The sequence below is a fragment of the Bicyclus anynana genome, chromosome 3 (genome assembly GCF_947172395.1).
Source record: "Bicyclus anynana chromosome 3, ilBicAnyn1.1, whole genome shotgun sequence".
Taxonomy (NCBI): Eukaryota; Metazoa; Arthropoda; class Insecta; order Lepidoptera; family Nymphalidae; genus Bicyclus; species Bicyclus anynana.
Window position 1 is genome coordinate 11062031 of NC_069085.1, and position 14329 is coordinate 11076359.

At 33.6% G+C, this 14329-nt stretch overlaps 2 protein-coding genes across 5 annotated transcripts; one reads left to right on the plus strand and one right to left on the minus strand.

The window, feature by feature from the left end:
- Window positions 1-1294: 1294 nt before the first annotated feature.
- Window positions 1295-8404, minus strand: LOC112058541 (RNA-binding protein 39). 2 transcript variants are annotated; one of them, XM_052891294.1, is made up of 8 exons: window positions 8258-8404; window positions 7062-7116; window positions 4811-4890; window positions 4162-4726; window positions 3810-4076; window positions 3297-3512; window positions 1988-2112; window positions 1295-1713 (listed from the first exon to the last, which is right to left on the minus strand). In XM_052891294.1, the coding sequence occupies exons 2-8, from the start codon at window positions 7113-7115 to the stop codon at window positions 1425-1427; spliced, it is 1596 nt and encodes a 531-aa protein (XP_052747254.1). In that variant the 5' UTR covers window position 7116; window positions 8258-8404; the 3' UTR covers window positions 1295-1424. The 2 variants fall into 2 exon arrangements, with proteins under 2 accessions (XP_052747254.1, XP_023955207.1); XM_024099439.2 differs by lacking the exons at window positions 7062-7116; window positions 8258-8404 and adding an exon at window positions 5128-5145.
- Window positions 8405-9320: 916 nt separating this feature from the next.
- On the plus strand, window positions 9321-13281 carry LOC112058539 (protein CWC15 homolog). Of its 3 annotated transcripts, none has more exons than XM_024099435.2 (5): window positions 9321-9481; window positions 9748-9908; window positions 10792-11071; window positions 11658-11762; window positions 12521-13281. In XM_024099435.2, the coding sequence occupies exons 2-5, from the start codon at window positions 9778-9780 to the stop codon at window positions 12656-12658; spliced, it is 654 nt and encodes a 217-aa protein (XP_023955203.1). In that variant the 5' UTR covers window positions 9321-9481; window positions 9748-9777; the 3' UTR covers window positions 12659-13281. The 3 variants fall into 3 exon arrangements, with proteins under 3 accessions (XP_023955203.1, XP_023955204.1, XP_023955202.1); XM_024099436.2 differs by having other exon boundaries at window positions 9338-9574; XM_024099434.2 differs by having other exon boundaries at window positions 9340-9588.
- The last annotated feature ends 1048 nt before the right edge of the window (window positions 13282-14329 follow it).

Sequence of the window (14329 nt, forward strand, 5' to 3'; positions counted from 1 at the left end):
AGTATAGGTACTAATGTATTCACAAACAGAAAATAATATAAAACAAATTATGAAAACGCGTGTTTTTATAATGTCTTTAAATGATTTTTTAAATTTGGCGGGCGATTTCAGTCTCTATTTTCATTACCTATCTAAACTCTTTAATGTAATGATTTTGCTGCTCCAAAAAATGATTAACCCCAAAGTTAATTTTATTTTATCATATTCCAACTATAAGACAATACACACATATAAATGTATTATTTTATTCCACTATCTTCCCCGGAACAGGTATAAATAATCAGGCACACACTGAAATTACATAATAATGTAATGTAACCCTAAAAATACAGAACACCACTAGTAGATATCCTACAATTAAAGAATATTGTTATTCCCCTATCTTTCCCGGAACAGGTATAAATAATCAGGCACACATTGAAATCACATAATAATGTAATGTAACTTTAAAAATACAGAACACCACTAGTTGATATTCTAAAATTAGAGAATATTTATTTGTTATTCCCTTATCTTCCCCGTAACAGGTATAAATAATCAGGCACATATTGAAATTACATAATAATGTAATGTAACCCTAAAAATACAGAACACCACTAGTAGATATTCTAAAATTTAACAATAATTGTTTTTTTAATTGACGGAGGCCACTGCTGTAGCTATGGTTGATTTGCGCTTGACTACAATCATGCTTGGTGGAAAGCAATGATGAAATCTAGGTTGGAGCGCGCTTGTCTATACCTATTCTACCTTGAAGGTGCACAAATCATAAGTGCATCTTCCCCGGAACGGGTATAAATACTTTAAACTTACATTAGAGCTTTTAAATATACAGCTAAACTAGTTTCTGTTTTATTTAAAAATACCAAATAGTTATGATTTTACATGCATTCAAAGTTCGTTTAAGAAAGTCCTTAATATTGCTACAAACTTGAAATTTGGCAGGAAGGTGTTATATTTTTTTTTGACGCAAACTAATTTTGTGACAGGGACAGATTAAGGTTTAACCATTAGTTCGTCAATAGGTTAGGCAGAAGTACGATTGCCTATACCGGCCGAGCATATGTCGATGACGTCACGGCGTTAAAAGCGTGCTGATCGCCGCGCGCTCACTTTAAACTCCTATATCTTTGGACTAATTAACGTATCGAAATAATTCTTTCACGAGTATTTTTTTTTTTAACTGAGAATACAGAAAGCTAACATTTAAAAATAGTGAACATTCTTCATTAAAGAATATTTATTCGTTATTCCCCTATCCTCCCCCGACCAGGTATAAATAATCAGGCACACATTGAAATCACATAATAATGTAATGTAACCCTAATAAAAATACAGAACACCACTAGTAGATATCCTAAAATTAAAGTATATTTATTTGTATTTCATATTTATTGCTTTGCAGTAATAAGTTGTGAGCATTCTTATCTTTGTCGTGTTGGTAGGAGCAGGGTCAGTGCAGTCATTGCGTCAGGGAACAGCGAGTGGTAGTTAATGAGGGGCACATATGCTGCGGTGATCACTCTGCCGGCGAACCACCGGCCGTGCAGCGAGTTGACGGACGCCACTGCTGTCGCTATAGTGGGGCATTTACAATACACGTTGCCCTGCGGAGACGCTTTGTCAACGTACACGTGTAACACTCCACCGTGTTTGTTACATTCACTGATGACGTCATCTCTGATTTCAATGTCCCAGCTGGGATTCGACTCTCTGTAACAAATAAAACCAAAAATTATTTACAGAAAATTTAAAAATTGCCTATAACGGTCGAGCAAATGTCGATGACGTCACGGCGTTAAACACGGGCTGATCACCGCGCGCTCACTTTAAAATTCAATATCTCGGGAATTAATTAACGTATCGAAATAATTCTTTCACAAGTATTTTTTGTTTTCAACGGAGAATACAAAAAGCTAACATTTAAAAATAGACATTAAATACAAAAAATATTATTCATTTAAGATTGACCCTCTCAATGACTTACGTGGCTGGGTCAAACATATTGTTGAGCATGAAACACTGTGTCGCGATGGGCGGCGCCACCTGCGGCTGCGCGGCGACTAGCGTCGACCCCGCTCCCATGAGCACCGACGCGGCAGCTGGAGGTATCTAATAACAAAAAGACCTTTATGAATATGATGATTTTAGCTTATCACTATTACACCTGTTTTGAAAACCTAATTTGATCCTAGGGTGGTGTGGTAAAAGAATACTACAAAAAATATTCAATTTTATCCAATTGAGAAGAGCAAGAGTACTTATTTGGCCCAAAGGATAAGCCTTGCCATCCAGAGGGGTAACAGTACCAACATATTGGGTACCTTGTCTTTGGGTGAACAATTAGATGGTGTATATTTCATATAATTATTTTATTTGTTTAAAATTTAGATTTAATTATTCTTTTAATTCTTTTCATCCAATAAACAGATGGGTGAAGGTCATTACTAATAGAGAAGTGTTATTAAAAAGTGCATTTTAATTTTGCACATGAGAATGCCATATTAAGACATTGCTCCAGCTGAAGTCAAGAAGTATGATGTCATTTTAAGACACTGTTTTAGTTGCAATTTAGAATTGGTTACTTAGTGATATATCAATATATTATAGAATAGACAAGCAGATATTGCATATTTAAATTGATAATAATTTACATAAATGAGTCTCTGGCACTAAGCTTTCCACGATTTACAAATTTATAGAACAGATAAATAGAAAAATGGTAAGAATAAATTATAAAACATACTTTATGGTGAACTAAACCATGCATGTTAATTCTGTTAAAGAACAGCTGTCCTCATTTAATTTAAACAAAAATAAATAAAAAGCCTAAAATTTTTAAGTAATTAATTAATTGAAATTAATTTTATTTGAATTAAAAGTTATTATGAATTATGGGAGACGAATATCTTAGCATTCCATAGATTCACTGGATTCCTGTGGTTAACAAATAAATGTAATTATACTTGTTTGTCATATATTTTAAAGTATCGTGATAGCCCAGTGGATATGATCTCTGCCTCCAATTCTGGAGGGTATGAGTTCGAATCCGGGCTGTGGCCATGCACCTCCAACTTTTCAGTTGTGTGCATTTTAAGAAATTAAATATCACATGTCTCAAATGCTGAAGGAAAAACATCGTGATGAATCATAAAACTTACATACCAGATAATTTTTTTAAGTCTTTGCATGTGTGAAGTCTGCCAATCCGCATTGTTCCAGTGTGGTGGACTATTGGCCTAACCCCTCTCATTCTGAGAGGAGACTCAAGCTCAAGCCGATTATAGATATCTTACCTGTAGACCAGTGCCCTCAGCCAGCTTGAACATGAGCTGCAAGCGGCCCGTGGCTCCGAGGTCGACCCCGGCGCGGTCCAGCTCGTCTGCGTCAAAGCGGGTGCTAGAGCCTCCATCTGTGCGTTCTGTTACATTGCCCACTTTCATTGGTCGTCCAGCTAATTCGAATCCATTCAATTGCTCCATCGCCTTTTTTGCATCGGCTGCATGGTGGAACTAAAAAAACAAATATTTTTGAGTGAACTATTTTGAACTTTGAGTGAAAATGATTAACTGTTTATTGAATTAGTGATAAGCATGCAAACATAGTTTTTGTGAAATATTGGACTAACATTAATAATAAGGAACTCTTTTGAGATGCTATCATGGATTGGTAAATCTGACAGACTTTGTGCTGCCCTGAAGTTGGTAGTTGGTTGGTTGGTTGGTATTTCATGATTTTTCCATGTTTTAATTTATTAGGTATTTTATAATAGTGATTTGCCTATATGTTTTGAATTGAACTGAACTTACTGTTAAAAATCCATAGCCTTTGCTCTTTCCTGTGTCTGGATCAGTCATAAGTTGAATGTGGTCAATTTTTCCAAATGGCTCAAATATTCCTCTCAACATATCCTCAGTAATGTTGAAATGTAGCGATCCTACATATAACCTAGTTGGTCCATTGCTGGTCTTTGGCGCTAGATTTGGTAATGTATTACCTACTCTATTTTTTTCTGCCTGTGTATGTTGTACAATTATGGGAATACCCAGTAATTTCTGTCCGGTCAGACCTAGAGCCTAAAACCAAACAAGAAGATTATATAAAATATTAGATTAACAAAAATAACCAATGTTTCCAAAATAACCAATAGTCAGTTCTTACCAAAGGCACAGACTCTGCATCTTTAAATTCTATATATGCTATCCCTTTAAACCTTCTGGTTTTATTACATGTGATAAGTCTTACATCTCTAACTTTGCCAACAGATGAGAAAAATTCTTCCAGATCTTTAGCTCTAATGCGCTGTGACAATTGCATACAAAACACTGTCCTCAAATCTCGCTCTTCTGGAGGCAAATCATCCAGTTTAGGCTCAGCACCTCTGGATTTTGATCTGTATTCAGTCCTTTCTGGTTCACGAGGTTTTTCCTCTTCGCGAACCTTTTCTTTTTCACGGCTGCGCTCTCGTCGCGATTTGTCGCGGCTCCTTTCCCTCTCTTTGCTCCGTTCTCTTTCTTTCTCTTTGCTACGTCTTTTTTCTCTTTCTCTTTCTCGTTCTCTATCCTTATCGCGGTCTCCTCGGTCCCTATCCTTGTTGCTGCGCTCCTTGTCCCGATCCCGGCGGTCTCGATCCCTATCGCGATCTCTGTCCTTCCTATCATCTCTATCTTTTGAACGTCGCGAGTCTTGATCACGTGATTTCTTTTTATCTCTGGAACGACTCCGTCTAAACAATATAAAAAATAATAGGTTAAAAAACTTATTTTTTTAGTATAATAAAAGATTTACACATGATAATTAAAAGTCTTACCTTCTGCTGCTCTCCTTTTCTCTATCTCTGTGCTTGTCAGAATACTTGTCCGAGCGATGTTTTGAAGAGGAAGTGTTATCCTGTCACACAAAGCACAAGGTAGAAGCAGCGCCACAGCAACACACGCCGAGTGAATAAATAAAATTGCATTAGTTAAATGAATTAATTGTAAGATATCCTATGCATTTTCAATAATAACATACTATCATTGAAAATGCACAGATGCTGTTGGTTTCCTATACTACAGACGACAGCTGTCACAACCAAGGTTGCTCCTATTGGTGGTAGTTGAAGGTGGGTCCCTGGTCTACACTTACCATTCGGAAAACCACTGACTAAGGATGTACACTGCGCTAACATCACACAGGGATACTTCTGCAAAAGATTTACGACCCATCAGCGCACGGTGTTTTGGAATTTGTAATACTTGAACTGTATTATATTGCATTTTACGACAAACAATTTTTTAAAACATTTAATAATTAATTACAATAAAATAAGTGGAAAAAAAGTAATTATAGTTGTCGATACCTCAATTCTGTTCAGGTCGGTGAAGTAAGCTGGACTATTACCACAAAGTTCTATAAATACAAGAAATGATTCTCATATGTAATCTGTTTCACAGTTCTTAACATGTAACTGTTCAAAGATGTCACAAGTTCAACATTTAAATTACAAAAGGCTTTGCTGACAAAGTGGACATTGTTGATCAGTTTCATGTAAGAATTTTATATCAGTTAAAACCAGCACCAGAGTTTTAGAATTCAATTTTCAGAGTATGGTCACAATAAGCGACAGTATAAGAGAGCATTTTATAAATATTTGTATATATTAAGTAGTTCTTGTGCCAAATTTAAAGTATGGGTAAGGGTATGGGACATTTTTCTTTGGAGCCACCCATTGATAATAATAGTATAATTCACCATTTTTCTATTTTGTCAATTTTCTTAGCAATAAACAACAATAAATATGTGACTAAAGAGGCTTTATATAGCTTGGCAAGTTTGTTGGTATGCGGGCGACTGTGGATGAAGAACTCCGCGGGTGTGCAGTCGTGCGCGCCAGGCTGGAAGTGAGGTACATCAGTCGTGGGCAGTCACTGTCGACGACAACTCGTATTTAATATCCTGCGGCTATCAGAACAAAACGCACACAATAATCACATTCCAAAATGAGTTTGATGAACTGCTAAGTTGTTGGTTGTCAAGGCAACCAGATAGCTCATTAATATCAATATTATATTAACCAATTTTTTATTATATATAAATTTAATATTTAATGAGTAATTTTTGTAATTTACTTATTCATAATGTAATATTTCATATTTTTAACTTATTCATAATGTAATAAGTTATGTGTAGCAGAATTATTATAGCCCGGCCCCCACAGACTTCAGGAGTGTTACAAATGAATTTGCGAAGCTATAGTAATAGACGTCTTTGTGATGTATTCCTTCCGAACTGGTGATAGAGTCTATACAAAAAGTCAACCTCGATATTTCAAAAGTGCTTGTAAACTAAGCCCACTTGAATTAAATGAGTTGAGAATTTTTAGAAGTACAACATGCCATGCCATGTTAATTTGTGCTGCCAAGCAGCTTTTTTTTTTATAATAGTACCAGGCACAGGGAAGTAATCTGAAAGTTGTGTTTCTAATTTGCCTTATGAAGAGTTACTCTGTAATAACATATGGATTTCTATTTCACTTACTCTTCAATTTTTACCATGATACATCCTTCAATCATCTTGCTTACTTATTTTCTCCAGAGATCATTAATTGGTTAATACTGAGATTGTCTCGCCAATTTATTTATGTAAATGTTGCTTCTTTAGCCAGAAAATTGCCAAAAATATGGTAGATATTAATGACTGCTATTAATGTCTCATGCCCTTTTAGTTAATCTTATGATGTGATCCAACAAAATTTAAAAATTCCTACATATTGTATGCTGAATGTAACAGAACAAGCTTCCATAAATAAACAATAAAGTAATGAAAGCAGATATATTGCTTTCAGAGAAATATTAACAATTTTTCATCTAATATTGTTAATTAAAATTTTAATGAAAATTTGATATTATATATTCATCAAGTACATAAACTGTAATTTATTTATCAATATTACTTTTAGAAAATTAATAAATCATATGACAGTAAAAAATTTTGTTAACTATAGTTAAACTTATTGTACATAATCTTAAAAATTATAAATAAGTAAATAAAAATTTTAAAATACAGTAGTATTAACTTACCGATTTAATATAAGGAGCTTCTAACATAGCCTCTACATCCAAATCTTCTGCCATTCTGAAATACGAAATGATATAATTTTTCTTTTAATTCTGTTATTTTTATCCTATCAATTTATTGGTAGTAAGACAGTACATGTATCCAAAATAGCTCCTAGTCCAACTTCATTGTTGATACAAGTTGGGAGAAGGGGAGTTCATCAAAGATTGTTACTAACCAGCTTAAATAGTAGTTATACAACAGCCACAGTATCCTACAAGTTGTGCACTATGTTATCTCATTTGTACACTCCAAACTTTTAATTACCTAGTAACCCTGTTAGCTCAACCTGTTACCAGTATCAAGAATTTTTGTAATCATATAAGTTGAGCGTCTCATCAAGATGAAGCTACTTTTATGATTACGAAAATTCCTGATTGGTGAAAGCGTTTTTACCATTAATATAGTTATCAATGATAATAACGCTTCCCAGACTGTGGACTATTTCTGTTGAGAACAATGAAAGAGCTGCATTATTATTCTATATCATTATTAAAGATTCCACTGATCAACAATGTGTGTTTTTTTTTTCATCACAAGGATATCTGACTACCTTTACTTTGTGGAGAAATAGTACTAACACTACTTGGTGTTTTGTCTATACAAGCTCAGAGTTTAGGTCAAGGCATACAATATCAGTGCTTAAACATAGTCTTTTTTTTTTTTTTCAGAAAAAATCTTACAACCACAATATTTAACTGAGGCTGGCACTTGATTACGATTTTGACATAATTTTAGGTAATTATTTTAAATGAGTCACACCTCAAAACCAGAAAGTCTCATCACTTCATCATTACAAACCCTGTTTTAATAGTTGGGGAATATAAACTGATCAACCAAATTCGAGAACAAACAATATTAGGATCAACTTTTATGTTTAACATGCATGAGATATTATGCATAAGAAATCCAGTTAAGTTTGATCAATTTTAAGCTTTGTGGATTTCATCAACCTTGATAGGATATAAAATCGAGTGAAATATTGGATACAACGTTTTTTTTTCTTGTGAGAATAAAGCTCAATAGAAAAATATATACAAATACTATGATGATTTATTTTGTTCCTAAAAGTGATTACAAAATGGCGTACAACTACATAATTCCACGCTGTTTAGGGCATGCTTAAATTAAAGTAGAAAAAACCTTTAGTTTAGCTTACCTAAGATTTGCTTGATTCCTTGGTGTTATTAATAAACACTTTCAGATTATCTATTTTCTGCAAAACAATCAAGCATTAGGGTCTTAAAATCAAATTACCAATAAACTTTTACACAATAATTTTACCAAGCCTTCGAAAATGAAATTGAAAATGACGTTTAGTAATAATTTTGTTTTTTTTTTAAACCAAAGAGTACATCACACAGATCACTGTACATCAGTACAGTAACGACCAAGGAACACAATATTTATAGGTGTCAAAGATTTACTCGTAGTTGTAGTAAGGACTAACGACCAAAGACAAAAAAAAATGATACTGTGATGGGTCGTACAGACTACTTTAGTACTTTAGTCAAGTACGAACAATTTTTGGATTACCGTCAAAAAATTCGTATTCGACTAAAATAATAAAGTAGTCCGCACTAGACGTTCTATTATATACCTGCCGAATGCGTCGATTAGGCTTAGTTCGGACTATTATAGTATTTTAGTCTAATACGAACGATTTTTGGATTTACCGCCCAAAAATCGTTCATACTAGACTAAAATACTAGAGTAGTCCGAACTAGGCATTAGATACGATCTTATGATGGTCCTTACCTATTAATCTGTGGTCCATACTAATTACTCAATGGTCTCGATTTTATTGTTATTTGTCTTCTGTGACTCTGTGTCGATCGTTATTCGATTCATGCCATGGGAACTTAAAAGAACGTGAAATCTTTATGAAGCAGCGCCATCTACATCCTAGATTTAAGATTCCAGGTTATGATACGTTGTGTATGTAATTCAATTAATTACACAACATATCATAATGTTTTTAGAGATTGAAACCGTGTAAGTACGGAAAAAAAAACGAAAAAAAACTAATTATTTATCCTTTTAATTTTGACGCGTAATAGAAAGAATGTGTTTATATTTCTAAAGCAAAGGGATTATTATTTTTATAACATATTGGATACTATTTTAAAAATACCGTAGCTAGTTACTAGATGGCGCTATCACAGGCGTTAGAGTAGCCTATCTATTTCCAATAATACACTTTGATCTAATCTTTGATTCGATTCGTGGCGTCATGACTTCGATGTGTGATGTTGTCAATTTATTAATAAAAGTATTTTTTATGAATCTGTGAATCAATCAATTGTCAATGTCAAATTTAGAAATTCTTTAAAAACATTGTTGCAAATTGCATTGCAGCTAAGCTAATAAATTATTTTCATAAGTAATTGAAGCTTTATAATTTAATAAAAAAGAAATCATAAATCGTTTTATAAATTAAAATTTTTAGATTTCCCGAGATAAAAAATTGTAAAAGGTTTTATTTACAAGGTTACAAATTATTATTTAAATAAGTACCTACTTACTATTAAAACAAAACAATTATGTATTTGATTTCTGTCCTTAGAAGTTTTACATAAGACAGTTCAAAATGGTTTTGTCCTTTACTTTATTATTATAAAATGCATTTTTTTTTTCTATCTGTTACAGGCTTTGTTTTGACGATTTCCACATCATAAAATGACTACTGCAGCTAGACCAACTTTTGATCCAGCGAGAGGTGGCCAAGGCCGAGGAGAAAAGGACCTAAGTGCTATTTCCCGTCAGTACTCAAGCAGGGACCTCCCGGGACATACCAAATTGAAATACAGGTATGTATATGTAGGTATATTGTATATACAATGAAAGCTCCTTATTCACGCTTCCTTTATTTACGTTTTCATTATTCATAAATTAAAAAATTGCTACTCAAGTCCTTTATTTGCAGCTCTGACTGTGCAAATTTAAACTTTAATCAAATGTGAAAATTTAAACCTTAACCATTTGCTGAAATTTTGCTGAAATTGTTAATGTAATATTAAAATTGAATAAATATGACATAGTAAAATTAAGGTTTAAGAGTGCTACTGCTGAAATTATCAGTCTGAATTAAAGACTTTTTATTTGTTTTTTTTTCATATATTTGTTTTTTATTTTATCACCCATAACATATCCCCTATAATCCCATATTAAATACCAATCCATTTTCGCGGTATCTGTATTCACAGCACATTTACCGAACATAAGTAAATAAATGAGGAGAGCTTTTACTGTCACATAGATTCTGTAAGAATATCGAGATCAAAAGTAATGTATATGTGTAATTGCAGACTGCAATTTATGTGCCAAATCTGTTCTATAAATGGTCTAAGACTTTTTGTTTTTTTTTTTATTTTCTACAAGTTAGCCCTTGGCTACAGTCTCACCTGATGGTAAGTGATGATGCAATCTAAGATGGAAGCGGGCTAACTTGTTAGGAGTAGGATGAAATCCAACCTCCTTTTGGTTTCTACTCAACATCATACTGGAATGCTAAATTACTTGGCGTTACATCTTTGTCGGTAGGGTGGTAACTAGCCATGGTGAAAGCCTCCCACCAGCCAGACCTGGACTTATTAAGTAAACCACAATCAGCCAAGCCGCGGAAAAATTGAAAATCCACTGCACTACGGAGGTCAACAAAATGTTTTTGTTATATATTATTTTTTCTTACAGGGAACAAGGCCAAGGTACTACAGATGAGCTGCGTTCAAGAGATTTCCGTAAAGAACTTGATGAGAGAGAAAAGGAAATTAAAGCCCCTAATGCTAGAAGGCAGTTGGAGCCATCAGTGAAAAGGTTGAAGACTGATCAAGTACCTGCAGCGAGTTTGGATGCTGATGATCCTCTTGAGGGGGACTCTACAGATTCCGAGGACTCTGATGATGACACAGCAGCCTTGTTGGCAGAGTTAAATAAAATAAAGAAGGAGCGTGCTATTGAACAGGCTAAGAAGGTACTTACTATTCAAAGAAAAAAAAGCCAATCACTCTATAGATTAAGTAGCTGATCATTTAGCTTCAGATCAAGATAGCAAATTCAAATTCAAAGTAAACAAAATATTTATTCAGTGAATTAGGCTTAGTTTACAAGCCCTTTTGATACATTAGTTAATAATCTTATTAGATAATGGTGATGATAAGTAATTTGTTGAAAACTTGATATTTCAGTTATGAGGGTTAAACACACCTCATTCAGAGAAGATTCCACAACAAACTCAGCCAGCTCAAAATAATATGTTCATTCAGTTTAAATTATCATTATAAAATGAAAGTTGCAAATATACACGTTTGAATCCTAAATATAACTTCATAACTAAAGTACAAACATGGTCTCTATAGATTTTTCTTATTTGGGCACTGACAAATAAAATATGTTCTTTTAACCTAGACTTGTTCTTTAAAAAATCTCTAAGAATTCTGTTGTGTGTCTGTAAGTAGGGACTAACAAACATACCACAATTGCTTCATTTTGTGTTAGACCTAAATATTTTACTCTTTACTGTATTCCTTTCTTAGAATAATATTTAATTTGTTAATCAGGAAGCTGAGAAGAAACAAGAAGAGGAGCGGATAAGAATGGAAAATATATTATCAGGAAATCCCTTGCTAAATTATTCTGCAGCAGGACAGAAGAATGATTTAAAGGTATATTACTCCTACCAATATAACAATTAATCACCTTTGTTATATTGATTAATCTTTTCTATCTTTTTGATCAAATTTAAAACATATACAGGAGAATAATAAAAGCATTTATCCATTTCTTAATTAAAAAATGGCCAAATAAAATTTAAAAATAAAATAATAAATTTTCAAAAATCTCTGGATGTTATTTGTACTTGTATTTTTTTCTCATTCATTGGCCTAAATTTGTTTTTATTATCATTATCAGCCTAATTTATCAGCTCGCTACACAACCATACCTCATACTTTAGGAAAGGGTTATTGAAGCTTAGACGCGTGGTGGGTGCTTTAATTGGCGGGCTTAGTGTGCAATGTTAAGTTCAATAACTACCTACCACTACAGCTATAATGTTAAGAAGAATATCTTAGGAATCCATGGATTCACCATGTTGGACCCGGATCCATCACTTGGCAAAGAGAAAACTCTGAGCTGAGTCCTGGACTTGTGACCTGGACATAGGGTTAAGGAATGCCTTGACAATTGTTTAACACTCCCATTCTCCGCTTGTGTTCTCGCTGCCTAGCCAAATTTGGTAAGATCCTATTAGAGCAGCTTTGGATACCCATTCTAATATAGAACTTGCTGCAGTTCTAGAGAGCTCAAGGTCTTTTCTGTAACCAAGTTATGGAGAGAAAATACAATATTATTTTCAACATACTATTATATCAAAAGTTAGTTATAATCATTATTATCATTAATATCCATATTTATTTTTTAGGTAAAAAGAAGATGGGACGATGATGTTGTCTTCAAAAACTGTGCACGCACAGAACCTGAGAAGAAGCCTAACACTTTTATCAATGATTCTCTACGTTCTGAATTCCACAAAAAATTCATGGAAAAATATGTGAAATAGTGTCTCTTTATTAGGATATACATCTTATTGGTGATATCAGTTAATAGAACATATTTTCCTTTAATGCCTAGTTTTGTATTTTTTTTTAATGCTTTTTCATAATTATGGCTCATAAAAAGTTGACGACACTGTTTGTGACACACATAACACAGGTCCGTGCGGGTCTGGGGTTGTGTAGCGATGAATGAAAAACGACGGAAATGAGTTAAAAAGGACGGAATAAAAAAATGTTCCTTAGAATTACTTATAGGTACGGTAGATGATAAGTTAATAATGTTTCATCATTGCTGACGCGGCTTTAGTATCATATCAAAGCGCCTGGCCAATGCTTTGCTGATTCACTACTACAATCATAGCAAAACTGATATCACTAACTACTGTACTAAAAGCTGATGATCTTTTCTTTGTATTCATTATTTTTTTGTATTTAAATAATTAAAGATATGTTTAGGTACACTAGTATAATTTAAATTTCTACTTTAAATATTCTATGATTTTGTCACTGGTAAAATAATCTGCCTGTGTATTAAATAATTCTGTAGGTAATAAAGCCAAACTTAGTAATATTTGGCGTTAATGTAAGTTTAGTAAATTAGTTCAATAAATTATAAGATTTTAAAACATGTATTTGTTTATTTAATCATCATACAATCAGAAAAAACAATAAAATATTGTAGGTAAGTACTCACTATCACTATAACAATTAATTATAGTTTGACGTTAATTTAAGTTTTTCACCCGTGATTCATATCTTAACCGTTTATTTCCTACGCCTACGACTTGCGTGCTAATTGCATTCACGCGTTCTATAGGCCATTTTGTTTTGTTTGGTTGATCAAGTATTTCTGTTGTAGCAGGTTTTGTGTTTTATTATTTGGAGGTACCTATTCGTTAGGACCTTTTCTCGAGTTTATCTTTTTTGGTAAACTTAGATAGTCAGATAGTAGAGTAGGTACAGTTAGATAGTAGAGTTAGCGCTATGCGGCGAGTAATTATAGCAACACGACGCCTTTCACGTTTGAAATTTTCAATTATTTGACATCTCTAATGTACTAGGTTACCACGGAGTACGTTTTAGTACATCTTTCTTGCCAGGGTCATATATAAACCCCTAAAATAGGGTGTGGCTTAATTTATACAATGTATAGACGGGCACAGACAAATGCCAAATTGGTAAGCCTGTAAAATTAGTTCGCCCACGAAAATTACAAAAGGTGTTTGTTTATAGGTACAGCAGTGTTTCATTTTGGTGTCTGAGCTATTAAACCAATAAACTGATTTTGATTGGAGTATATTTTAAAGCACTTGACTTTGATCACACCAACTGAAAACTTTCAGTGAGGAAATCAAAGTAGGAAATGCTTAGCTGTGAGTTCGTTATCAACCCATATTCGGCTCACTACTGAGCTCGAGTCTCCTCTCAGAATAAGAGGAGTTAGGCCAATAGTCCACCACGCTAGCCCAATGCGGATTGGCAGACTTCACACACGCAGATAATCAAGAAAACTCTCTGGTATGCAGGTTTCCTCACGATGTTTTCCTTCACCGTTTGAGACACGTGATAATTAATTTCTTAAAATGCACACAACTGAAAAGGTGCATGTCCCGGACCGGATTTGAACCCACACTCTCCGGAATCGGAGGCAGAGGTCATATCCATTGGGCTATCAT